The sequence below is a fragment of the Gossypium raimondii genome, chromosome 7, assembly GCF_025698545.1.
Source record: "Gossypium raimondii isolate GPD5lz chromosome 7, ASM2569854v1, whole genome shotgun sequence".
NCBI lineage: Eukaryota > Viridiplantae > Streptophyta > Magnoliopsida > Malvales > Malvaceae > Gossypium > Gossypium raimondii.
This window is the reverse complement of record NC_068571.1, coordinates 8,731,026-8,757,901: the sequence shown is the minus strand read 5'-3', so window position 1 is coordinate 8,757,901 and position 26,876 is coordinate 8,731,026. Positions and strand designations below refer to the sequence as shown.

General features: G+C 34.5%; 4 protein-coding genes across 5 annotated transcripts; 1 reads left to right on the top strand and 3 right to left on the bottom strand.

The window, feature by feature from the left end:
* Window positions 1–4,227: 4,227 nt before the first annotated feature.
* LOC105802425 (uncharacterized) lies at window positions 4,228–11,833 on the bottom strand. The gene is made up of 18 exons (XM_012634053.2): window positions 11,575–11,833; window positions 10,973–11,090; window positions 10,700–10,887; window positions 10,490–10,597; window positions 9,746–9,810; window positions 8,735–8,840; window positions 8,263–8,346; window positions 7,796–7,942; window positions 7,585–7,713; window positions 6,590–6,657; window positions 6,246–6,279; window positions 6,076–6,160; window positions 5,611–5,678; window positions 5,416–5,529; window positions 5,277–5,312; window positions 5,099–5,185; window positions 4,719–4,810; window positions 4,228–4,600 (listed from the first exon to the last, which is right to left on the bottom strand). The coding sequence occupies exons 1-18, from the start codon at window positions 11,731–11,733 to the stop codon at window positions 4,504–4,506; spliced, it is 1,785 nt and encodes a 594-aa protein (XP_012489507.1). The 5' UTR covers window positions 11,734–11,833; the 3' UTR covers window positions 4,228–4,503.
* A 135-nt stretch (window positions 11,834–11,968) lies between these two features.
* On the top strand, window positions 11,969–13,088 carry LOC105802493 (uncharacterized). Of its 2 annotated transcripts, none has more exons than XM_012634181.2 (2): window positions 11,969–12,192; window positions 12,508–13,088. In XM_012634181.2, exon 2 carries the CDS (start codon window positions 12,511–12,513, stop codon window positions 12,937–12,939), a length of 429 nt encoding a protein of 142 aa, XP_012489635.1. In that variant the 5' UTR covers window positions 11,969–12,192; window positions 12,508–12,510; the 3' UTR covers window positions 12,940–13,088. The 2 variants fall into 2 exon arrangements, with proteins under 2 accessions (XP_012489635.1, XP_012489628.1); XM_012634174.2 differs by having other exon boundaries at window positions 11,996–12,192; window positions 12,498–13,088.
* A 249-nt stretch (window positions 13,089–13,337) lies between these two features.
* On the bottom strand, window positions 13,338–18,256 carry LOC105802454 (serine/threonine protein phosphatase 2A 59 kDa regulatory subunit B' gamma isoform). The gene is made up of 2 exons (XM_012634105.2): window positions 16,348–18,256; window positions 13,338–14,079 (listed from the first exon to the last, which is right to left on the bottom strand). The coding sequence occupies exons 1-2, from the start codon at window positions 17,590–17,592 to the stop codon at window positions 13,690–13,692; spliced, it is 1,635 nt and encodes a 544-aa protein (XP_012489559.1). The 5' UTR covers window positions 17,593–18,256; the 3' UTR covers window positions 13,338–13,689.
* A 1,212-nt stretch (window positions 18,257–19,468) lies between these two features.
* LOC105802479 (chromatin remodeling protein EBS) lies at window positions 19,469–23,639 on the bottom strand. The gene is made up of 5 exons (XM_012634145.2): window positions 23,373–23,639; window positions 22,858–23,200; window positions 22,670–22,738; window positions 20,250–20,388; window positions 19,469–19,807 (listed from the first exon to the last, which is right to left on the bottom strand). Exons 1-5 carry the CDS (start codon window positions 23,443–23,445, stop codon window positions 19,781–19,783), a joined length of 651 nt encoding a protein of 216 aa, XP_012489599.1. The 5' UTR covers window positions 23,446–23,639; the 3' UTR covers window positions 19,469–19,780.
* Window positions 23,640–26,876: the final 3,237 nt, after the last annotated feature.

Sequence of the window (26,876 nt, the reverse complement as noted above, 5' to 3'; positions counted from 1 at the left end):
AATATATATATTAATTAAAAAAGCTTGAAACAATGTGAAATAAAATTTAAAATGTGCTTAGAAGAGAAATTGAACCTAAGACTCAAGAATGAAATTATTATTGAACTGTTTAACCAAAAGAGATGATATATTAAAAATATTAAGTAAAAAAACCTTAGAAAAACACGAAATAAAAAATAAAAATGTGAGTGGAAAAGCAATCAAACCTGATACTCAAGGATAAAACCACTAACATTTAATTATCTTACCAAAGCAATTGATTTTATTTTTAAAAAAAGAGTCAAAAAATACGTCTAAGGGAAAATGCATCCAGCTGGGCGCGCTTTCCTGACAACCGTGCAGAAAACGCTTCTAATTGGATGCGTTTTCACACACTTTTTTCAAAATCGACCTATTTTCTTAAATATTGCAAAAATTGACCGAAATATTTGTTTTAAACGACGCAATTGAGCCGGTTTCTGGAATTAGAAACTATTTTTGTTGTTGCTTTTTTAATGAAAATTTTTATTTGAAAAATTAAAGAAAAATTGAAAAATAAAAATAGAAGCCTATTTTCTTTTAATTATGGTTACAATATTATTATCATTTAACGTTTTTTTTTTTAAAGATACTAATTTGATGGTTTAATTAGTAAAATAGTGGAGGTGGTGGATTAATTAGAGAAATAGACGAAGTTGGTCTCTGAAGGAGGTGTCGACTTCACTGTTTAGTATTTTCAAACAATAGCAAGAACACTTGAGCATGCACATAGGAAAATGCAAGAAAAGGAAAAAGTAGAAGCCTTGAAAGCATGCATGAAGGCAGAAAAATGAAATGTTTTATTTACATAAAGCAGAGCAAAGAAATAAAGAATCCCATGCATGAAAAAAAGGAAAAAAACAAGTATACTAACATGTAGAAGTAAAGAAATTATTGATGGCCTGATAGTTAAGGGTGTTCATTGCGCCTGAATTTGAATCGCATTACTTGCATTTATTATTCGGACTTTATCCTCTTATTATAATTCACTTTAAAAACAGAAATTATTGAAGCATACAATATGGATTAATTATTATTTTTAAATATTATGCAATTTAATCCTTCTAAGTTTTGTGTATATAAATGGAGAAATGCTCTTGTTTTTTTTTTTTATATATATAAAAATCTTCTATCCGTTTGATTAAAATTCAAAATTTCCCATGTTCGATAACAGCTTACCCAATTTTTTAGATTAATGTCATTAATATTTTTTCCTCATTGATAATATTGCTTAAATTTTGTTCTCATTGTTAATATTACTATATATTAATGAGATTATTTTCATCTAAGTTCCTTTTCAACGTGCCTTAAATATCGAGACAACTATTTCGATTATGACCTTTGTTTCTACAAAACCCATAATGTTTACATTGTCGTTCCTCTTTAATATCCATATCAGTATGGATATGAGACGATTTCTGACGCCCATTTGGATTTCTACGTAGCAACAAGTTGGGTAGCAGCTCTATATTATTTGGAATAGTTGCCAGTACGCAATGTTTTGTAGCCCATCTAACTCCTGTTAGTATATCTTAAGGATTGTCTCTAACTTGTAAATCTCGTCATCATACCTCATTGGATCAATACGACAACAAGCACCTGCTGCAACTACGTGTGCACATGGGAACCGAAGAGCTTGAAACCTCCTATAATCACACCATCTTTGATTCAAATATACGAGGTATGTTCTCGTAACAACTCCCTCATGCGGACTTACCATTTTAGCAACTATGAAAGTTTGATCCATCCGAGTGAATCCATGCACCAACATCGAGTTTGACTTATTTTGGTTTTCCTCCATAAAATTGGTCAATATTTTATACCATGTGTGGCCACGATTAATCATTGCCTCGAACTGCTTCCCCATTGCGACAAAAAGAGTACTCATCCTGTAGTAAGTCTCCTTCACCACACCATTTATATGAAGATGGTGTGTCCGTTTCAAAATGGAGTTAGTAGCCTCGGCAAGGTTTGTAGTCGTGTGGCCATAGCATCGTCCTCCATCGAAACATTGAGCCCATTGCTCAACCTCCATTTGAGCTAACCATGGTCTGATTCTATCGTCATATGAGCATAAAGTCGCGTCCCTCTCCTGCGATCCAGGTCTAACAAGTTCATATATTGTTATACAAATAAAGAAATGTGTTATTAACTAGAACCTACACCACATCTCAACTATACCTCAAAACATAATAAATAAATCATACCAACATTAACAACTTTCTTATGTCAATCATTGTTCCTGAACTCTTTCATAAAGTTTGCTCCAATATGTCAGATGCAAAAAGCATGGTAAGCATGCGGAAAAGTCCATCCATTCTCTTCATGTTCCACAACAACAATTATACCAAGGGCCCTATCAAATATGAGGCACACATTGTCCTTCGCAACATATCGTCATAAATTCTTTAGAAAAACTTCATTCCTCAATTGTTTTACCCTTGATAATGGCAAGGGCTAATAGGACAACATTTTGATCCCATCCTGTGATATCGCCAGGAGAAGAATCTAATTGTATTTCCCATATAGCCACGCACCATCAATTTAGATAATGTATTTACAATACGAAAACTCTTTGATGCAAGACTTGAATGTCCAAAAAATGCGACCGAAAATTCTCTTGCCTTGAGCTAGCCAGTTGCTATCATACACAGGCAGAGTCTCCAACTCAACTATGGCACTCGTGCCTGATACATGTTGTTGCAATGTCGCCAACAGCCTTGGCAATTTTCTATATGCATCATCTCAATCTCCAAACATCTTCGCTAACGCCTTTTGCTTTGCCTTCCATTTGCATACAATACTTGGTATTGATATCGGGAATGAATATTCGCAATTAACACCGAAACTAGAATCCTCAGACTTGCTATCGTATCCAAGCTCAATTTACGGTGATCTTGGGATATCATCGGAACAGTGCAGGTGTGACTCATACCCACCACATACATTCATCATCGAATTTTACACATGTTCCTATATATGTTACAGTTGTAGATACATTCACTCTGTAAGCTACGAATGTCTTAACATTGTAATCTTGAATGGCTAATACAATTACCTCTTTCATTGGAAATTGAGTACCAATATGTACTGGTCGAGGTGGTATAACTTAGAGTGATATGTAGATACTTCAGAAACTCAAGTCCTCTCATTCAGTCAAAGTTAACTTCCAGCATACAGGCTAGAGGTTCTAATTCCAGATTATCCTGTCCAACACCACTAGCATTTACAGGTTCCCCGATCTTCAAATTGACATCGCTAAAATTAGTGACAAATTCTCCAAACAATAATCCGATCAAATTCTCAGGGACTTCTTGCTCTAGTTGGGAATGATGTATTCCAACAGAGGTGGACAGCCCCCATATTATTGGGAATGGTGTGTACTAGCAAAAGTTGACGATACATTGTATGATTAAGAGCATCACTGAATCTGGATTCTAGAATCTGCAATGCAAAATATCCTTATTGCATCTCCGTCTAATTGTATTCATAAGAGATATAAAGAGTTTCTAATAACAATACAAAGGTATTAATCCATAAGAGATATAAGGAGTTTCTAACAACAATACGAAGGTATTAATCCACCCGTACCCGTACGTCAAGTTTGGTGTTCCCATTTGTGAATCCACTAAAGGGGTCATAGACAAGCTTGGTTTATTGCCCCCCCCCCCCCCCAATGTCCTACAATGTTGTCGTGCTCAATTCTTCCAATACCATTAGATTCATGAACTGCAATCATTGTTTGTATATCATTATCCACTAAATGAATTGTTGAATATATGATCGGATCGTCACAATTAATAAATCTAAACCTCAACAACTCAATCATAGTTTATCTCCAGTAACTTAATGTTCAGAGACTGGATCATTACGGGTAATAAATCTATACCTCAACAACTCAATCGGAGTTGCAACTTTTTGACCAATTTTACGCCTCATTCCACTAACTTGATATCCTTTCTGAATATCGTGTTAATCGGACTTTTGAAGTCAAAGATTACATAAAAGATTATAAAATATGTTCCTCATTTTGTAGCGGATTGAAAAATAAAAAGCAAATTTTCAGAGAAAAAAATGTATTGCCAGCTCTCCTTCCCAAAAAATAAAATATAGCATAGACCTCTCCAAGTCCAATTTAGCCATACAATTATTACTAATTAAAAATGAAAGCAACTTAAAAATAAATAAAAACAACCATTGTACTTAGACTTATTATTAATTAAAAAGGTCTAATTCTGAATTTATTAAATCCATTTAAAAATTTTGTACAGCATTTCCATGCACAAAATAAAATAAGATGTCAAGAATCTGTGCAAGCATGCAGAATTTTCAATGAGTTTTTCATTTTGTGGTTGATATTTCAAGATGAAATAGATCAGCTATATAGTTGCAAGGACAAAATTTTCAATGAATTTCAATTGCTGGTTGGGTGATCTTTCGAGTTAAGTTTGAAAGCTGAAAAAGAGCATCAATTCAACTCGAAATTCATAGCCTGTAGTCTAAACCAGATCCATATTTCCAAGCCTCAAGGTGCCTCTTCCATTCATACCTCACCTTAGATGGCAAACCATTTAACCATGACCTTGCAACAAGGCAAAGAACAGATTGAAGTATCTAAGCAGATATCTTTAAATCTGTTTTAAGTGATTGAATTTTTTGGGATTTAACATAACTCTGTAGAAACAAGGCTGAAATATTACCTTATAACAGGATCCATGTAGGTCGACAGAAACGTATAAAATCCGAGCATGAAAAAATGTCGAGACCAATCGATGAGAACAGGGATGTCAACCTGTAGATGAACAACACTCGCAGATCTCGGTTAAGTACAACAGCATAGTATTTATTAGTTGCATTCCTTTTCCGGAAATGGTTTTCTTAAATAAATGTATGACAAGGCTATGTTAGAAAATGCTATTGCCGTTAAAAGAGGAAAACATTGTATCTGGCTAAAAATTGAGTTCTATCAAAGCTGGATGAACTCAATTCATTGAAACCATCAATTTTTCACAGTTGAAAAGGTGTGTCCTCACTAAGTTGAAGAAAGGGCCTAAGGAGTCCCTCTTCCGTTATTAATTACCTGCTTGAATATCGATGGAAGAATTTGAGGCTTAGTTAGCATCACGAGGCCTAATGTCTTGGCAAGAGGTCCAAACTGTATGACATCCTATGTCACAGCATAGCCGGCAATAACAAATCAATGGCATTGCTTTCTTGACCTGAGCGGTGAATATTTGAAGGAAAAAGTAGGAGCTAACCTGAAGAAACGGTCTTAGCACGGGGTCTCCGAGCCTCTAGAAAAGAGGAAGAAAAGTTCATTAGGAAATGACAAAACAAATATGTACATGAAGCAGGGTGGATAAGTTTCGGCCTTAACACAGAAAATAATCTTCTTACCTGCATGCTCTTGAAGTTTATGTCCAGAAGCTCGTTAATAAAATCCAGTGGAACATTAGACTGTTTCTTTGCAGACATTGCTCTTTGAAATAACCATGAAGCACTCAAGTTAGGCTGCAGCAAACAGATTTAGATTCCGAAAACCATAAGGGAAAGCAACTTAAAACCTATATCCAAAAAGAAAAGGTTACTGACCATGTAAGGATTCAGCAGGGACAGACTGTATGAATCGAGAAAATCCCCATCAATTGCTTCGTAAATCCCTGCTCTTGAAAAAGGTATAACATTTTAAAGCTGTCTCACGTCTACAAATTCAAATATGTAGCACCATGTTGAAGAGAATAAATCAGCTTATTCTTCCCCCAAGGTTCCAATTACCATGTAAATCTTCCTTCTTGAAATAACTAAAAATACATGTTTCCCAGTCCTGGTGCAGCCCGGAGGACAATGGAAGAAAAAAGAAGAAAAATGAAACTAATTGAAGTCAAGCGCAAGGTGCGCTGCAAACTATCCATGAATGGAAGGAGCTTATGCATTGTGATATGGTTTACAGTTACACACATCTTAAAAGTATATAGCTTTTCCTGAAATGATTTTGCTTAAATCCAAGGAAACCAGCAAATATTACAGGCTAGCAAAAATAAAATAACAGGAAAGTACCATTTGATAATCTTCCGAGGTGCCTAGTCAAGCTCCCGAAACCACCAAAAGAGACAGGTGATTGTATGCCACTAGCATCACCAAACTGCAAAAAATAAATTCATGACACATGCATTCTATTTCAGATGAATAATCTATTCGAAGATTTCAAAGTTAATAGAAAAAATAACCTGTAAAACACGATTAAATGCTGCTGGCAATGGACTGTCAAGTCGGTCCTCCCCCATTAAGAATTGGAAGGACATAAAACACTCAGAGCATATTCACGTCAAGTGAAAACCAAGAAAATAGTATATTGATTGGATGTAAAGATTGAGTTGGAAAATAAAACTGCTAAAATTTACTAAGAGAATAGGAGACAAAATCTATTATCAAGTCAATACTCTATAACAATCCTCACGTTTGATGCTCAGTCTTCACTGTGAACATATGACTGATATTACTCTGAACTACATACGATAAAAACATTTGTAACCCCATTCAAGTAGAATTGATGATTAATCAAAATCATTACCTATCACGATAAGTTGGGAAAATGCCATATATAACTCTCAGTATCTCCAGACTATCCATAGAAACTCCCTACAAAAATAGAAGTTGTAAATTGTTGATCCATATCAAGGCTTTTGCAAACACACTATCATTTCTAAAGCAAGAATATTAACAGAATCATACAGCAATCTAGAATGGTGCAAGGAGACCCCATAAAGCATTTTTTATAGGTGAACTGAAATAGAAAACCGGTAACAGTGAAGGATAAACTATTTGAATCAAGAGCCACCTTTTATGGAAACTAGAGCAGAGCATGCAATTCTCTCTTGTTTTTCTTTTATTGTTGATGTTGACTTACTTTGTTTCTTGGACTCAGATGTGACTGGTGGACCCTAGTATGTGTCTGACACAGGTATGTCCATTTTTTTTCAAATGTATTAGGATTGTCATTGAAGGAATATATCCACATACTTATGTTCGGATATGTTTTGGATATGGAAAGAAATGAAGAGTCGGAGCAACATAGGTTGACTAAATCATCACATGCATTTGCAGAGGGGAGCAATTTAAAGGTTTTTTCTCTTTCATTTAATTCAAGGGTAGTCAATGCTTTTCATAAAAAGTATTTCTAGAAGTTATACTTACACCCTGCCTCGTTTAAGCACACTCATCAGCATTTGTCCAAGAATAACTATTCTAGAATTACACATCAACCAGTAGTGTCTGATGTGACACTTTAGCAAGTTGACAACTTAGCCATTGGGAAATTGGCTTAGTTGATGACAATGAGGGTAAATCATATGTCAATATGGTAGACATTACATGACACATAGAGGCACCAGGAGAAGAACATGCTGTCATCAACATAAAAAATTAAGCATGCCTTATAATAGCGTTGCAAGGTAGGAGATAAAGCACATCACAGCAAGAAAAAAGCAAATGATCCAACATCATCAAGATGCAGCAACATAAAACCGAAGCAACAATGTAATAGAATCTACTGATCAGCAAATGAACCTGATATTTCGGCATCAAATCCCAATAGTCTTCCAATAGTTCTTCCAGTTTTGGGGATGTCGGTTGAGGATTGACATATGTAAACATATAAGTAGTGCGGTCTAACGGACCAGACCCAGCTGGAAATGCCTACAAAATATGAAATATATACAATTATCAAACACTTACTATTTGCATTTAATGTTAATGCTACTGCAAAGAACCAATATACCTCCCAAAAGTATTGCACTTCTGCATTGCCAACTTTCTTCACTGATGAGCTACTATATATGACATCGCTTGTAGAGTTCTCCTTAAATCCACGAGCACAGGACCCAACGACAAGACAAACGCCGTCTGGCTTCCTCCCACCTCTAATCTATAGATCAGAAAACAGACCACCGATATACGGCTTAAGCCAGCTTGAGCATATTCTAAAGAAACTTGATTTTCTCTCATTCGCTGGTAAGTCAACAATCCAAAAGTTTTGTAGGACAAATTCATATGCACACGTTTTTGAATCTCAAATGTTCAACCATAAATGCATGCACATGCATATAAATTAATAAATGAATGTATCATTACAAATTTAGTTATTATGTCTAATTAGTCCTCCAGTTCCAAATAGTAGGAGCATATTCAGTAACTATGTGAGATATACATGAATTATATATAAGAAAGGGAAGTAGGGAACCTAACCTGTTTCACGACAGGAGAAAAATTTCCCATGGCGTCAATGATGAGACGAGATGAAAGAATGTTTCCTTCAGCAAGTTGCAAGATCTATAAAGAATAGGTGGCAACATGTAATCATCTTAGTTGTTTATTATCAAAGAAATATAATCCAAGTTTGCAATTTATTGAACTTCTTTCAAGTTTTGAGCAACATTACATTGCAATTATTTTAGTTGTTTATTATCAAAGAAACATAAGAGAACAATGTTTTATCAGGTATCCATATGGCAGAGTCCCTGCCAAAAGGAAACATGGAAATGCCTTGTACCGTCATGGTACCCTGTCTTCTAACTCGAGTGTTTTGACTCTTATCCATCAAATTTAAGAAAGATAGCAGAATTAATCTATCAGTTCAACTTCATTGAGAGATGACAGTATAAAGTCTCAATAAGATGCAACAACAACTATACAACTTTGTAAATATCATTAAACTCACAGCTGCGTCGTTATAAATGCTTATGCTGGACACACTGCAACCCTCAAAGATAACTCCACCAAAGGAAACAAAACGTTTCTTCACAATTTCTATAAGCTTTACAGGCCTGGAATAATGGAGCAAAATATCAATTGAAGCTCATCGTTATTAAGTTCTGAAATACAATGAGCAAAATATTTGTTAATAACATTAATCTCAAGCTTTTTTTGAAAAAGAAAAGAAGAAAGAAGATAATAAGCTTCTAAAATTTCATAATCAACCTTCAACATTTATTGACCTAGAACCAAAGAATAACTACAGTGACCAACTACAGTGGCCTCTGTTTAAAAGAAAAAAAAAAACAGGAGTTACTTTAATTATTATCACAAGTCTACAACAAATGAGACTCCTAATTATTCAAATATGGATGAAAGTTTTTAAACAAAAACTGATGTTTGCACAAACTTCTGCCTCTGCTATTAATCTTTTCATAAAAGATTTCCTCAAATCTTTTGTTGCACCTAGAAGGTTTTAATATTCAACCTACATAACGTTCCACATTTCCAATCTTCAAGAGCTGTTTCTATTCGCTAAATTATAGCTTAAAAGAACAATGGAAACCATTTTCTTATGTTATAAAAAGTAACATAAATGAAGAACGGAACAGAACTTTCAGTTCAATAAGGAAAATAACCAGTGGCTCAAGGTACAAGCTTTAATTTCTAGAAAAAATTTTATTCAATGCAAAAACGAAACAATAAATAACATGACCAGCACATTTGAAGCATTCCTTTGTTAGCTTGCTAGCAGCAGCACAGTTAATAGGTAGTCATTTCTTTTCATGTTAAAAGCAACTTTGGTCCAGGGAGAAGATGTTAGCAGAATTTGCATTTGTAACTTTCTTTTTTTTAATGCCACAATGATCATTTACAATATGGTGCAAATATTATGTACATAAATAAGGACCAGGAAAACTGATATGCTTTCTGATTATTTATCTATAATGAAGATTGGAAAAGGAGAATTACTCACGAGACACCCAGGTTAAGAATGTCTTCTACCCAGATCTCACCCTTATTCTCAAATCCACATCTGTTCTGAGCAATTAATGAAAAGAAAGAAAAACATAAGTATAATAACAATGGTACTAAAGAGCGGTAAGTGAGATTAAGAGGGAGGAAAAAGAACAGATGGGGTGGGGAGGGGGGTTGAACGATAGTTTCGAGAATGGAACAATGATTGCAAAATAAAGAAAGTGCTTGCTAGTGGTAAGTTATTTGAGATCATGTTTGAGCAAAGTGTAAGGTTCACTTTCCCTTAAATGAAACTTTAATTTATATAATGCAAACCTGAGTACACCATTCCTCTCAATTCTCTTAAACAAGTATCATTCAGTCATAATTGTAGTAAGCTACTATGAAAAGTTCAATGCAATCCAGCTTGGTGATTGTATAGAGAAAATCTAGTGGGGACATCACTAGATATTTGCCTTTTCAGGGTTTGCTATCATTTTAATGACTAAACTAGGTGATATGCTCCATATGCATGAAAATTGGTATTGCGGCAAATCATATCACAATGTTCTAAGTGTTTTAGAAAGAATGAAGGCAGAGCAACCGCACTCTTACGTTCTTTCACAGTCAAAACAAAAACTGTTCTTTTAAGCGCCTGATATTTAGTTGTTTACAGTTGCTCATGTCAAATGGTAAGTAGAAATCACATAAACCAAACTACCTTGAGAAACACTAATCGATTCATGATGTTCAGGAAACTTACAGGATTGAATGACACGGCAGTAACTTCTTCAATGTCATCTTCATCCAAAATGCCAGCTTCTACAAGTTCCATCAACTCTTTCCTCGAGATATTCCATTCTTGTTCCCTCTAAAATCAAAATGTTATTAACATCTCTTTCAAGAAAAGCATTTTGAAGCAAATTATTCTTGCTATGAAGACCCCTACTATAAACTCCATCGAAAACCTTACCCCTTTTAATATATTTCTTTCCACAATACAGACTTTAAGACCTTTGGCGATCAAGGCAGTAGCAATGAAGATTCCCAACGTACCCCCGCAAACAACCACATCACATTTATCTACTTGTTTTTCAGCAAGAACAGAACGGCTAGACACACCAGGAAAGCTTGAAACTACCTGCTGAGGTGCTTGCTGAACTGCAAAGACAAGTGAAGGCTAGTATTCAATAATTTTAAAGCACAACTTAACACTTTAAACTCGCCTGAATAAAATGTGACATACCAGTCTGAGTAGAGCAAATGCTTGACCAAATTCCGTCCAACCTCTTCAAGGCATTATAGGAGTATGCACCACCAGCACCACCAACCTCGCCACTAACTGAAATGCTCTCCATTATCCTCTGCAAGATTGAAATGAAATGATTCAGAAACAACTCGCATGCAAAGAATATAATAATACTCCTTGGCACTCCCTATAGAGTTGGCAAAATGACCCGAACCAGTCGGATTTCCACTTGACCCTATAGGGGCTAGAGTTTTGAGTAAAATTGCTTCGAATCAGGTACAAGTACATAAACTATCCAGCACTCTATCAAACAAACTACAGTATGTTGATATTACACCAATATTTATGGTACAAAAGAAGCACTACAACATTATTTAACTACACATTATTCCTTTGAACCAACGTATCAATTTTGTTTATACAAACAGCTAAATCATTCAAGTAAAGCGTGGGTTCAAGACAGTAACAAACAATTGGCTATACAAAAACATAAAACAACCATAGCTCTCATAATATACATATATCCCGAACTTCCTTTAATGAGAGAGTGCCATTTTCTTGGGGAACAACTAGAAAATGAAATAGAAAAGTAAACTGACCTGGGTTCTGGAAGGAACTGCTTGTGTTTGAGCACTCATGTAAATGGTACCCCTTAGAGCTGTCTGCCTGTTTCTATGAACCAATGGATGTTTTGATGGATACGGAGAGACCCCATTAAAGGGTCTCAGCGAGACCATCATCGTGGTTCCAGAAAGCATGTAGAATAACTTTCTGAGACTCTTCTATTTATTTATTTATTTATCAAGTATTTCAAAATGGAAAGGTTGATATAACTCATATATGTGTGTTAAACAAAAAACAAAAAAAAGATTTAACTCATTTGTGTAAGAGAAATAGCCACGTCCGTATCGTAGTTGTCTTTTAATCTGGTTTTTGAAGGCCCAAAAACCCTAAAGGAAACAAAGAAATGACCGAGAGAACCAGTTGTAAGTAAAGGAAGTAAAGACCGGCGGGTGACAAATAAAGGGTCACCTCTAGGTGAGGTTAGATATAAGTTTATGTTTTCGTGGATTTATCAGATAAACCTCGGCTGAAGCGCAAAAAGAGGTTTTAGAAACCGGTTTCCACTCTGTCGTTTAATCTTCATCTTCATCTTCATCTTCGTCTTCATCTTTGTCTTGGGTTGTACAAGTTTCACTACATAAATACTTCAACAGGTAAAAGAATCTAGCTTTTTTTCCCCTTCTTTTAGGTTCTCTTTTGATTTTGTTGTTCTGTTTTTGGGTTTCTTTTCTTTTCTTTTCTTTTCAATCTATTCCTCTGTTTGGTGGCTAAGAAAATCTGGGAAAGTGGGGAGGCAAAAGGCCTTTTAACTCTTGTTTTTGGGTTATAACAATAGGAACCCAGAAATGTATTTGAAGATATACTTAAGAACCTGGAATTTGCTCTGATATTTAGGAAATGCTGCCTTTGATGTAATCCTGTGTCTTAACTATTGAATTTGCTTCAAATTTGCATGTAGGAAATTAAAGAAGATGGCAAGCATGATATCTACAGCAAGTCTTGGGTACCTCTCTTTCAAGAGACCCAACAGGTTCAACAATGGTGTTGGGGCAACTTCAGGCAGTGGAGTAAAAGCAATGCGAGCGGAGAAACCATTAGAGGAACTTTACAGTGTGAGGGTTGAAAGGAAAGTGCCAAAAGAGCGACTGACAGAGCTTGGGGTTTCAAGATGGTCAGTATGGAAGACAGGGAAGTGTAAATTGGCATGGGACTGGCAAGTTGATCAGCTGGTATACATAGAGGAAGGGGAAGTAAGGGTAGTCCCTGAAGGCAGTGACCGGTTTATGCAATTTGTTGCAGGGGACCTTGTTCGTTATCCCAAGTGGTTCGAAGCTGATCTTTACTTCAATGGTTCATACCAAGAGCGTTATAGTTTCCGAGCTTATGGAGATGATCAGTAATACGTTCAATTTGCATGCTTGCTTAGGTTCAGCATCTCTTTTCATTCCACCCTTCATGTTTTTGTGTGTCATCATGCTCTAGTTTTCTGTTCTTTTTGTTATCTTCATTTCGCTTTTAATATTATAAGATCTACTCCCTCCTATAGAAATCAGAATAGTTCACCCAATCATATCACAAATAAATATAGGACAATGCACAAACACATTATAAGAACAGTTACAAGAACATGCCATAATCTACCAAAAAAAAAAAACTTAAGATGTCCATATTTATATAAAGGAATGCGATGAAATATATATATAACATGACATATGGATTGTCAAGTCTATACACTGAGCAAATAGAGGGAAATATATATATCCTTGCATCATTACAGGAAAAAAATAACAATAATAAATAGTAAATCCAAAGAAATGTTTTTATAAACGAAATCCCTTATGTCATAATACATAAACTTGCACCTCCATCATGGAAGAGGAAGGCAGAGGGGGGATAGAGGGAGAGAATGAGGGAAACGAGGGAGATAAAAATATGCAGACAGAAGAACCAAATTAAAAAAAGAAACATGCGTCATAATCAGATAATCCCACCACTTGCCATTCAGGAGGTCAGAGACTTGATGTTAAAAACCGAAGCGACATCAACCAATTCCCGTGGTGCTTCACCATTTCAGTTACACGCTGGGCTGGAAGATCATTTAACAGTGATGGATTTGAATGGTTGCTTACAAACCACATTCACTGCATCTCTCATCGACTTGCCGTTGCCTTTGGAGCTGTGCTCTTGTCAATGGCAATGGAAGAGATGGATTTTGAAACCATTACAGCCTCATTGCTTACAACTTTAGATGCAGCCACATCTTCCAACCGCTTCCAGGTTAGTTCCCGCTTCTCCTGCAGCTCTTTTTGCTTTGCTTCATCTTCTTGGTATCTGGCCAAACATTCATCAAAGATCGCTTGATCAGCATCTGAGAATATCTTCCGGACATTCAATGTAAGGCTCTGAACAGCCGGATTCCAATGACCACGTGTGTTTCTCTCCAATGCTGGGAAGATTATTGGAAGTATTACTGTGCGGTTCTGGGTGATGAGGTTTCTTATGTGATCATTGTTCCACAAAAACAATGCACGTTCTGCTACCTGCCAAGATAACATGTTATAACAAATTAATATTGCCCATGAATCTCACAGAATCAAAAAATTGAAAGTACAAAACTCTACTCAAATCAAAACAGATACCAGGCAACTATAATTACTAAAAAATGAAATTCCAACGGAACAGATAATTCCTCTCCTTTAGTTTTCACTTTAAACCCCACATAAACAGAACTACTTAACACAGTGAGTGTGCACAATTACTCAAAAGTTTCTTGCTAACCTCTCCAGTAGGGATACTGAAATATATCAGTTATCTATTTCTAGGTTTTGCAACAATGAAATATGGATAAAAATATAGACCCAAATTTGCCAGCATAGAACATTCATTTTAAGCAAGAGTGCCCTCATCCGTGACAATTGCAAAGTGCTTTCACGGCTGTCAAATCAGAAGCCATTTAAATTTATATTTCTCGGAGAAGATGCAGCTGGGTGTAAGCATTGAGCAGAAAGAAAGTAGGAAAAAATATAAAATAAGTTGCTAGCAGACTATTTATGAAAAAATTATCAGCTAGCTGCATAATGAGGCATGAATGCCTGGCAACTACCTTGTGTTTCCCTTTAGTTATAGGCTAATGTCCTTTACCAATAATTCCATTTCCTTATTATATCTGTAAATTTTCCCAAACACAACCCAGTCCAGTTCAATGCTTTCCTTGACTGAGAAACTAAAATCAACTTAGATAAATCTACACCCTTACCTCGCCAAAAGATCCTAAATTCTATCATTAATGCTAGAAACTTTTTGTAGCTTCCTCTAGAACTCCAGACAACTTTTGACCAAACCAAATTCTAGTAACAGTTACACTTATAAAGGAGCTCAAGTTCAACAATACTTATAGAAGGTGGAGATTAACCGACAGGGATTGTTTCAGGTGCAAAGGTGTTCAGGTAAACAGATACCAACTTTAAACAAAAGGTATTTTGTGCACGACCTATCTTCCATAACTGCTCAATTCCTAACATGTGTTTTATAATACCGACCATAATGCTCAAACCATCAAACTCTTGACATCCTATATTCCAACCAAACTGCCCAACTAAACTGAATGGGTTTCCATATATGCTATAAATGAATGATGCCAGTTTTCTACAAGTGTCCCAGGCCAAGATAGAAAATCATGACCAAAGTCTAAAACAAGCATGCTGAATGATAGAAAATCAATTTGGATAAATATTCCAATTGATCAAACGATCACTTTCCCACAAAGAACAGGACACAAGCATCTATGTGTCCAGAAATCATATAACAATATCCAATCCAGCATCAAACAATGCCCAAGAGATGGTCACATGGCTTAATACTTCAAGCTTCTTTGCATTTAGCAAAGCGAATTGCATGATCCTAGGTGAAACATTGGCTCTCTCAATGGAAAGCAAGAGAATAAAAAAATGTGGCTTGATCATTAATGATTAAACATGCATATCTTGCTCAACAATTAACATAAATGTATTTAAGTACAAACGTAAAGAGGAAATAAAAGCAGGTGCAAAACACATACAAAGCATCTAACACCATATTGAAATTGGACTCTGCTTCTACATATTCAAAATGACAATAAACATGACAATTGAGGATTGAAAATGGTGGGGGTGTGGCTTTCAGAACGACTTAGGAGACCAATCTTAAGTAGATCATATAAAGGAGTAATTAGGTGATTAAGGAGAAAAAAGAAATCCGTGAGATGAAAGAAATGAAAATGTCAAGATTAAGGGCAGAAGTATATTCTAGAATGGGGCAAATTTATGCTAAAAAGAAAAGGTAATGGTAGGGGTGCATCACATTAAGTGGGAAGAACGTGGCTTTAAGTGACATAACCCCTTTATATAAAACATATCAAGATCAGGCCATGATAAGTTTAAAGGTTCTGGCTTGAGCCTTATACTGCCCCGACCCTCAAGTAAAATTCAAATCAATGCCAGCAACAAATAAAACCCAAAAGTCAAATCGATAGATTTCTCTGTCGGCCCAACGCCATCAGAATAAAACAGTGGGCAAATTATATTATACCAATAAACTATAAAGCACCAAGTGTAGTAACTCCTGTTGGAGGGAAGCATTATCCCATTAAGGCGTGGGAAAATTCTCCACAACAGCGATATTTGGGGAAGAAAAATAGCAATCAAATATCTCAAGAAATTGGGGGGGGGGGATGCTATGGTGATGAAGCATGGAATAAATCAGTCATAGAAGAAGGTAAGACATTTGTAACAAAGTGAGTGGAAGGAATAACAAGGAAAAGCTATAAACACCTGAAAATGCAAGCTGTTGAGGCATCGGCCAATCTGTCGGAAAAGAGGAACCATGCAGCGTTGGAATTCTGCTGTCTGAGTAGCTTCAAGAACTTCTTCCAACTCTCCAAGGAACATTACCTCCTTTGAACTATTAGTTACAGGCCAATACTTTAGAAGGCCTCTGATGACGGTATCAGCCAACTTGAAGTCTTTCTCAACAAACTGAGTAATGCAATAAGAAAGTTGCTGATGGTACATAGACACACACTTGGGCTTGTGAAGAGGAATGAGCGCTCGGACCAAGAAGAGCTTGTGCTCTTCCTTCAACGGCAAAGCAAACCCATTTATTATGCTGCCCAAGATTTCAAGCAATTCAGCAATACCATTGTGCTTTTCTGTCTCAAAAATAAACCTGTAGAAGATATTGTTGATGGCTTTTCTAATGAAGGGCCGATGGACCATGAACTTCCCATAAATCCGATGTAAAATCGTCTTTAGATACTCCCTTTCTCTTTGATCATCTGAATCAAACAAATCCAACAGTTTCAACACAAATGGATGGTCGACGTATCTCTTAGCAAGCTTAGCATCAGTCTCTGTTGAGACCACAAATCTAAGTAAAAGTTCATAGACAATCTGAAGATGCGGCCAAGCAGGATCCATGGCCGGTTCTTCATCTTCCATATCATACATTTCTAAAATCTTGCTATCATGATTCGGAGATGGGAATGTTCGAAATAGATTAGCAGCCACCATTCTCGTAACCTCTTGCATTGCGACCTCATTGAACTTGGATGAAACAGACGATATATAATCAACAAGCTCCAACAACGTCTGCCTTTTTATCTCCTTTTCCCTAAGGTTCTTAGAGGGATCACTAAAATCGAAAACCACATAACACAGACTCAGCTTCTTAAGGAAAAGATTCTGCTTTTCTGAGCTAGGGACATCCCGGAAACTGGGCAAAGCCTCATAAACCCCTGAAGCTGATATAGGACCAGCTTGGCTTGCAAGAGAGGCTGTTTTCTTCCCGTGATTCGATTTATTTGAAGTGGAAGAATGTGAATTAAGAGGCCCATTGTTGGAACGTGATGAATTGGAGGGCTTGGAAGAAGCCGAACCGGGTTTTGAATTGTTCAAAGAATTGGGACCTAGAGCAGAATTCAAAGAGGAATTATCATGGACTCCTCCATCACCATTTGAGTCATTATGGGATGATTTGGATGGTTTTCGAGGTAGCTTTCCAAATATCTGCTTGATCATATCTACAAAAAGCCCTAAACCTAATCCACAATTATCTAAGGTTCCAACATGAAAGACTTCAGATTGTAAAAATTTCTTTTATACATCATTTACAGATTCAAGCAATGGAAGTAAAGATTTGCATTTAAAAGAAAACAATGCAAATAAATATGTACCCAAAAAAAAGATCTATTCAGAATCTAATGCCTTTAAAATTACGATTCTCTGGATTAAGAAATAAAGGTTACAGAAACGAAGGAATTGAAAAAAAAAAAAAAGACGAAGGTTTTTTCAACTTACAATTGATGAAATAATTGAAGAGATCCGAAAAAAAAAGCGCGAGAAAACGAGATAAAGAGGGAGGAAAGAAGCATAAAGAAAATTAAAGCCCCCTAAAACGATCTACGATCATATAAACCCTAAAAACAATTTCGATTCAAAAGAGAAAAATAAATAAATAAATAAATAATACTGGGCGAAAAATGAAAAGAGAAAGAGAAATTAGAGAATGCCTAGCAAACAAAAACAAAATAAGATTAAAAAAAAGGGTAAAGAGATTAAGATGGTTCCCTCTTCAGCTCAATCTAAATGGGATTTTAGTTTTCTGTTTGGATGAAGAGAAAGGAGGAACGGAAAAAATCACGGGAAATTGAGGTTTTCGGACAGGACTGATGGGAGGGGCAGAAAAGAACTTTATGACAAAAAAGTGATATTACAATAATGACCTCCAATTTGATTTAAAAGCTTGACCAATGATAATGATTCAAATGGACCCTATTTTAGAGGCGATAATGGATCCGATTAGATTTTTCTTTTTTTTGAAGTTGTAAATTTTTTATTATTTTTATTTCATAAATGAAGTTAGCAACATAAAAAAGGCAAAAGCATATAACATTTTCTTTTCTAATTTCACGTGTGCTGTTTCAATTTTTAACAAAAACAGACTCAAATTTTATTTGTTATACGTGTTAATACACTTGAACTCACGTCTTTCTTTATTAATATTTATATCTTTCTGTATTAACATTACCGCATTTAAACTCATATTTTTCTGCATTAACAATTATATTCATATGGACAAGACATGTATATATAAATTTGGGAGAGGGTGAGAAATGTAAGGTCCCATTTTTACAATGCGTTTGTGGACTGCCTTTTCATTTATCTTAACCAACCTTTCTTTTTTTCCTCTAAAAATCTCAATATATATATTAATTGATTTTCAGTGGCTCCCCTTGTACCTGGCTTGTAGTTGCCAAGTATAATGAAAGGTTTAGCATAGTTTGGTTGACTTTATTTTCTAGCATCGCAATATGCAATATTTAAATCCAAATTCTGCCATATACTCAAATGGCCTCAATTTCATATGATAATTTCATCTTTTTACTATTATATTTATGTCCGATCAAGTCCTCCTTCCTCCACTCAACAATATAAATCTTTATTTTATACTTTTCATTAACCTGGTCAATATAATACCAATAGTTATAACATTTTCTCCATAAAATATATTATGGATACCTTTAAATTAGGAATCAAATTACATTTTACCCTCTCTATTCAAAAAATAAATCCTTATTTCTATTGTTAAAAACTAATCCTCTACTAAAAATATTCGACAAATAAATCAATATAAAACGTGTAATAGCCCGATTATTTTGTCTACCACGTCAATTTTTAACAATAAACACAAAGGAAATTTAAAAAAAAAAACCAATTTACTTTTTAATCTATCGTACAAGGACTAATTTGCCCATTATTTTAGTAAAAAATGCAAAATTCAAGGTACTTTTACCCATTTTTGTTCTAGTACATGCACGTTGATGGTACATGCATTTTTGTTCCCATAGACCTGGTAGAATATTATTGAAGCACCATCATAGGAGACTAGAAACTATTGACATAACCAAAGAAGAGAGAAGGTTTCTTTAATTCTTAAGTTTAAGCAGCCATTGTTAATGGTTCTTGGGGGTTCTTATATTAAAGATTTGTCATTTTTGCAGAGACTGCACTCACAAGTCCAACCACACATACAAACATGAGAAGAACATGGTAAATTATGAAAGATAGCCTTCCCTTTTTTTTTTCCTTGGTGTGCAAGCACAGTATCTTCTCTGCACTGTACAATTCCACAGCACAAACAAGAACAATATCTGAGCTAATGTGCTAGAAAATCGGTACCTCCTCATTCCGCATTACCATGATGGGGTTATCTCTTTCTACGCTTCGGTTCCACCTAAAAGCCAAAAGAATGAGATACAAGATCAAATGCATGGTCGTATTACATTTGCTAAGATGGAAAGGGAAAAGAAAGAATAGTTCTTTGACAAGTAAAATGAAACTTACAACCAAAATGTGTTATCAAGGCTGTTCATCTATTGTAATAATTAAATTATAAATAAAAATATTAACTAATTAATTGTATTTCGTTACAAAGGAAAGTACTAGAAAGTTAGCCACAATGCCAAACTGCAAGCAAGGAATGATTGATTGCAGTTTGGTGTTGCAGGTGAAAGAACTTGGAACTAACGGCTGCATTGCAACAGCATCATCAAAAGATATCAAATGTCGGTCTAAGTCAATATATAGCAATCTGCTCATAACTGAACGGAGTAAAATAAGAAACAAGGAATATATTTATGTATGCACGCTCAAACCATGAAAATAAATGCTCTAACCTTTGGCTCAAGGGATGCTGATACTGGGAACGTATTCATTGATCTTTTGGCATCATCCTCTGAAGTACAATCAGAACATAAAAAGTGATCCAATCCTTTTGCTTCTTCGATGGTCATCTCCATGCAGGATGGATGAAACCTGAAAAAGATTAATGTTCTAATCGGGAAAATATGATAATCCATTTTCATGTCAAAGAAGAAGCACCATATCACAACACATTCGTGTGTGTATACATATGGTACAATGGAATCACTGGCAAGGAACCGAGAGAAAATACTAAAGATACTAGCAGACCTCGATAACATGTCTTCAGACCAAATATGTTTTTCATTTCCAGTAAAAATACTCGGCAAATAACTCATACAAAGTCCCTTGAAGTCAACATGATCATTAGATTGTTTAAACAAAAATCTACTTACAACTAGCCGGTAGTACTTCCAACCCATATGTGCTCAGAAGTAACTAGAAGTACAACTCGATGCTGAGTTATACTGGCAGACCAAAAGTAAAATATAAAATAAAAGCTAAAAAATATAGGTTTAAAAGGTTACATACCCCCCCCCCCAAGGCACACTGAAAACATTTCAGCTTTTCCGGTCTTAATATCAACAAGTTAAACTCATTTAAGTTCTTAGTGGATAAGAGCTTTAGAAATCTCTAAAAGGCTCTTGTGAAATATGCTTACTTTCTTTATCTACAGACCAAGAAGCAAGTCCATTGTAGTTTTAGCTTTTGTGAAGGTTTAAGCTGCAAATTTTGAGCTAAAACGGTCAAAGGTAACATTGTTTCGTGGTGCAAGCTAAACTACTATAATTTGTTCACTTATGGTATTTATATAATCTAGTGAAATCTTAAGTTTTAAGATCTAAAAGAACAACGCTACATTGATTCACATAGTCTTTTATGTGTTTATTAGGCCCCTTCCAGAGTTTAAGATTCAAAATTCACATTTTTCTATATAGACCATTTAGTCAATCATGTGTAAACTTCTTTGCTTTTTTAGGTATAAATGTAAATGTTAATATCCTTTTCCACTCTATTTTCTCCATCCATCTAATATCTTTTTTAGGGTATAAACGTAGTTTTTTGCTCTTTATGACAATTTTCCCTTCATTTTCCTTAAGGTACTCATGTCTTACACTATCAAACATATGTTCAGACTTGTGCAAAGGGATATGATCTTCCAAATATATGGAAAATCTGAGAAATAGTTGTGCATGCCTGTATCCGCCACTCAACCCCAAACCTGGTTATCATAGCTTAAAAAACTTCGAGCCATCCGGTCACCTTTCCTTCTACAAGTCACCTGAAAGTCTCCACACTCCACTATCGGCAGATATTACCTGAAGCTAAATCCTCCTTTCCAGCCACTCTTTTTCAATACAATATCAATCAACTAAAACCTTATTGAAATGAACATTCATCAAATTATAGATCATAAAATTGCTACCATTTACACGTTGAATAGCTGACTTCACATTATTGTAGAATGTTAATATGGAAATGAACTATGTCTGAAGACAACAGAATAATGAAGTTAGATCAGATGGCATTAGCAGATCAGCTTACAGATTCCTAATGGGGAAATGAAAAATTTTTCATCTTCGATTGAAACTTATGTTGATCTAGCTAATGAATCTACCATTACAGCTGCAATGCCTTAAATTAATTGCTTTCAGTCTCTACAAAACCACCCCTTCATAGATACAATACCAAAAGAAAAAGGACCCAGAAAAGTCATTATTGGGGAAAAAAAGTTTGGATGCTACAAAATCATTTCCAAGGCCATTATTAAGTCAAAGTACACTACCCCAGTACTCAACAATGGAAAATCATTCATCATTGTATTTTCCATGAATAATGGAACTAGGAACTAAAAGCATTTGCTATGGAACAAAACAATATACATGCAAATATCCTTTTGCTTCAAGAGCTATCGGTTATCCAAAAATAGCCAAACTTGTTAACAACAACAACCTAGTAGGATTAAACTCAATAGTGGAAAAATCACTCATCAACAGATGTTCCGTGAATAACGGAAACAAGGAATTAAAAGTGTTCTCTATCAAACAAAACAAAATGCATGCATCCTTTGCTTCAAGACTCAAGAGTACCAATTAATCGAAAAGAAAAAAAAAAGTATTCGAGAAAAAGCCAAACTTTTTCATGGTAACAACCTAGTAGGATTAGCATATTATATTTAAGCATCCGAAGCAGCTGAGTTAAAAACTTGGGCAGACTTAAATTAAAACTAGAGCAAAAGTAAGTGCAACATTAGTGAGAAACCTTTTCAGCTCACAAATCAATATGAAACCACCAAAAATAAATGAATTTAATCTCCAGTTCTACACACATAAGCACAAGGAAGGTGAACAGTTCACATTGATTGCAGAATGAAATAAGTGAGCGAGGAATTTACCAATCCTTGCATCCTTCGCATTGCACCATAAGGTCATCCGGGTTATATGGCATCTCACATTTGCAATACCTTCAAAACCGAAACCCCGAAGAGTTAGTGAACAAACTCCAAGGACATATAAGACACTGGAAAAAGAAAATTACCCTAAACTTAACCCGAAAACATAAGAAAAAACCGAAGCTACTCACACTGCCACCCGGTCCGGAGTGAAACCACCGGTGGCGGCCTTATATTCGAACCTACAAAAGTAATCTTCAGCACCAACATTTTCAAGCTTAGTGTAGTTTTTGAAAGTGTGGACGATACACTTTCCTTCAATGGTGTGGGCACTTTGCACATCATAATGGTCTGATAAAAAGAGCTCCTTGGCTCCATGGAACTGTCTTCTCCCCCCAATAGACTCCTCCGGCCGATAGTACCATCGAACTCGAACCTTCACATTGTTCCGATGGTCGGCCTCGATCTTCTCTACACGAGCCACGTATGGTGGTTTATCGGAGTCCGACGGTCTCATCAGCACACAATCACCAGCTGCAAAACAAACCAAATATAAAAAATATCCAACCATTCCCAAAATCCAAACACATTTGTGTGTTATAAATTTTAAGACAAGAAAGGTCTAAGAAAAAACGAAAACGAATTTTGGGATGTTTTTTAAATGTAAAAAGGAAAAAGAAAGAGATGGGTTTAGATAGAAACATACGACGAACAACTTTGTTGGTGCCTTTGATAGCGTAGGAATCAAGGTCCTTCTTGCCAGGTTTGGTCTTGGCCATGAAAGGGTTGGTTTGTGAATGAAAATGTGAGGAAGATTGAGATTTTCGTTGATATTTTAAATGGTGAAAAAGAAATGGGAGAATTGGGGGATGGGAATGAAGGAATCGAGAGAGAGAAGAGGGAGACAAAGAAACAAACCCTAACAACTGGGAGTTAATAAAAGGACTGTTTGTAAGAGAAGATCCGGAAGCGATCGAGAAAGAAAAAAATAGACAAACAAAAGCAGTAATTTTTAATTTTTTTTCGAACAGGACGACACGTCAGCACAACAATGTTACCCACCCATTGCACTTTTAGAGGGAGCTAATAAATTTATTCACCTATTTTGTAGATTTTATTATTCATATATGTTGAAAAATCATAATATTATTTTTTGGCACTATAAATTTTACAGTTTTTAATTAAAAATATTTTAAGAATTTTTAATGTTGATTTTCTTAATATTTACTTAGAAAAATTGTATTTTTCATTAGAATTTTGAGTCAATAGTTAATGATTCTAGTAGTTATTAAAAAATATTGTTATTTGTTAGATATATTGTAATTTAGGAAATATTCTGTTACGTGTCATATAAACTGATGATGTGGCATGTTGACCCGTCAATATCGGTCAACATCCGGGGTCAACGTTTCATGTCATCGATTCACAATCTCTTTATATGACACATAACAAAATATTTTTTAAATTATAATATATCTCACAAATAATAGTATTCTCTAACAATCAATAAAACCGTCACTTATTGACTCAAAATCTCTCAAAGTACTATTGGAAACCCAACTTTGTAAAACTGTAAAAATTGTTAATTAAAATTGAAAAATTTATAATGCCAAAAAATTTATAATTTTATGATATTTAAAATTTTAATTAACATTTTTTAAAAAATTAAGAATTTTTACAAACTTGGGTTTTCAATAGAACTTTTAGTATTTGGTTAGAAACTTGTGTTGTTCATTAAGAGTTTGAGTAAATAATAATGATTTCAGTAGTTATAAGAGAATATTGTAATTTAAGGGATATTTTATTATATGTTACAATAAAATGCACTTTCAAAAAGCGCTTCTTATTAATATGTCATAATTTTTGACTTAGTGGTTAAATGTTGATGTTGTCATCGTTGTGACTTTTGTTTGATTCCCTCCCTAGCCATTTTTTGTTTTTATTTTTCTCCATGTTGCTTCAAACATTTTCTTTCCTTTTTTAAATTTTTAATTAATAAAATTGTTGTTATCAAGTTATTTTATTTTTTAATTTATGTTTTAATTAATAACTTCTTTATTTATAAGAAAAAATAGTAAATATGTAATTATATAATAAATATCATTATGTTAAAATATTTTATTCTTTTACAAGTTTCAACTAATTTTTGATATATTGTTCACTGTATATAATTTTTATGTGTTAAATGTCATTGTTTTTCAATTACATTGTAGGTATGGTATATTCTAATATTATAAAGTCAAATAATTATTTCAAATATCATTATTATTTTTATATGTAAAATATTTCAAATAATTAATTCAAGTTTTTTCATATAACAACTACAAAAATCTATAACTATTACTCAAATTTCTCGTGAAAATACAATTTTATAACCAAATACTCAAATTCTTATTGAAAACCCAACTTTGTATCCAAATACTCAAATTTCTCGTGAAAAAATACAATTTTGTAACCAAATACTCAAAGTCCTTGAAACCCAACTTTGTAACCAAATAATTTATAAAATTCTTAAAAATGTAAAAAAACAAATTGTTAATTAAAATTTTAAAATTTATAATGCCAAAAAGTAATTTTATATTTTTTATAATTTTTACAATTTTTAATTAACATTTTTTTACATTTTTTAAGAATTGAGTATTTGGTTACAAAATTGTGTTTTTTTTCTCTAGGAATTTGAGTATTTGAAAAAATTAAGCAAAAATGTCAATTTTTAATAAATAAAAAATCAAGGAATTAGGCTGCTTTCCCTAGGATGCAGTGCCACATGGGCGAAAGTGCACCATGGATGTGTTTCACGTCCAACAGAGTGTGTTTTTGCCCAACAGATTTAAAATAATAATAATTTCAAACCGTTGAATGCCAACGGTTAAGCATCATGGCTCTTGATTTTTTAACCATCAATTTTAAATAAAAAATTAATTCCAATGGTAAAAAAATTGCCCTAAAGTCCCTAAAATCCCCTATATATACCCAAACCAAATTCAATGTTTTCTCACTCAATTCCATCATTTCCAAAATTTTAAAACTAGTGGATAATTCAAAATTGAATTAAACATACAAACAAATATTTTTTTTTGATAAAAATGTAAAGAAGTAAATTTATGATGTATAAAAACAATACAAATATAAATGGAAGCATTAAATATATAAATTAAAAAAATTTAAAAGTTAACAAACTAAATGATGATGTACATAAAAAATTTTAATATGAAAAACCATCTCTGTCGTCAGACCAAATGTGTGCCACAACTTTATGGATGTCGATTACGAAGAGGATTTCATCGTGGTTGAAGTTCCAGCTAATTATCACCATCATCTTCATCACCTCCATCTTCGTCATCATCATTATCATCATCTCCATCTCCATCTCCAACGTTATCTTCATCTTCATCTTCATCTTGTTCTTCTATGCTAGATTGTATTTGCATCCTAGGTTGTCATTGAATATCACTGGTTGTATTAGTAGGCGGTTATAAAGATGACCCACTTCTGAAGAGAAGTGATTTCGGTGGTGTTTGTGACACTATCGACAAAGAAATATATGGTATCAAACTACTTGGTTGTGCATAGAATGCTGGAATTATAGGCGGTTCTGGATACAATGGTTTTTTTTATGGTATTGGCGTGTAATATACTCTTACAGATGGAGGTGGTGCAAAAAAATATTGTTGGGGAAGGTGTTGATGCATGGTATGATGAAGAAATGAATGACGGGGAATATCTCGATGATAGTGCATAATTCAGTACTTATATGAAAAACATAGGGTTGTTAGTAAATGTACCAGAAAAATATGAATCATACTGACCTGGAAGTGCACCTATCGGTATAGGATTTGGAGTTGGAGCTAATGATGAACTTGATCCATGTACTCCCGATCGCGACCTCATATGGGGTCGTGTTGGCCTTCTACGATGAATGTCTACTCCTTTCCTCTTCCGAAAATAGATATGGCTTACCATTAAGTCTAAACCATGTCATGTAATCTGAATACGTCGCCTAATGTGATTTGATAATTTATTCGCACATAGGTAGAAAATTGTACCTATGTGCCCAGAAGTTGATATACTTGGCATGGAATCTAAATCAGTCTTCATTGGTTCTCCCTCACAAGTCAATCTTGTGAAGTTCATCGAGGTTCTGAGGCGAGAGCGGAATATTTTTGCATGTAACACCCCTAAAATCGTTATGCTATAAAATTAGTATTAA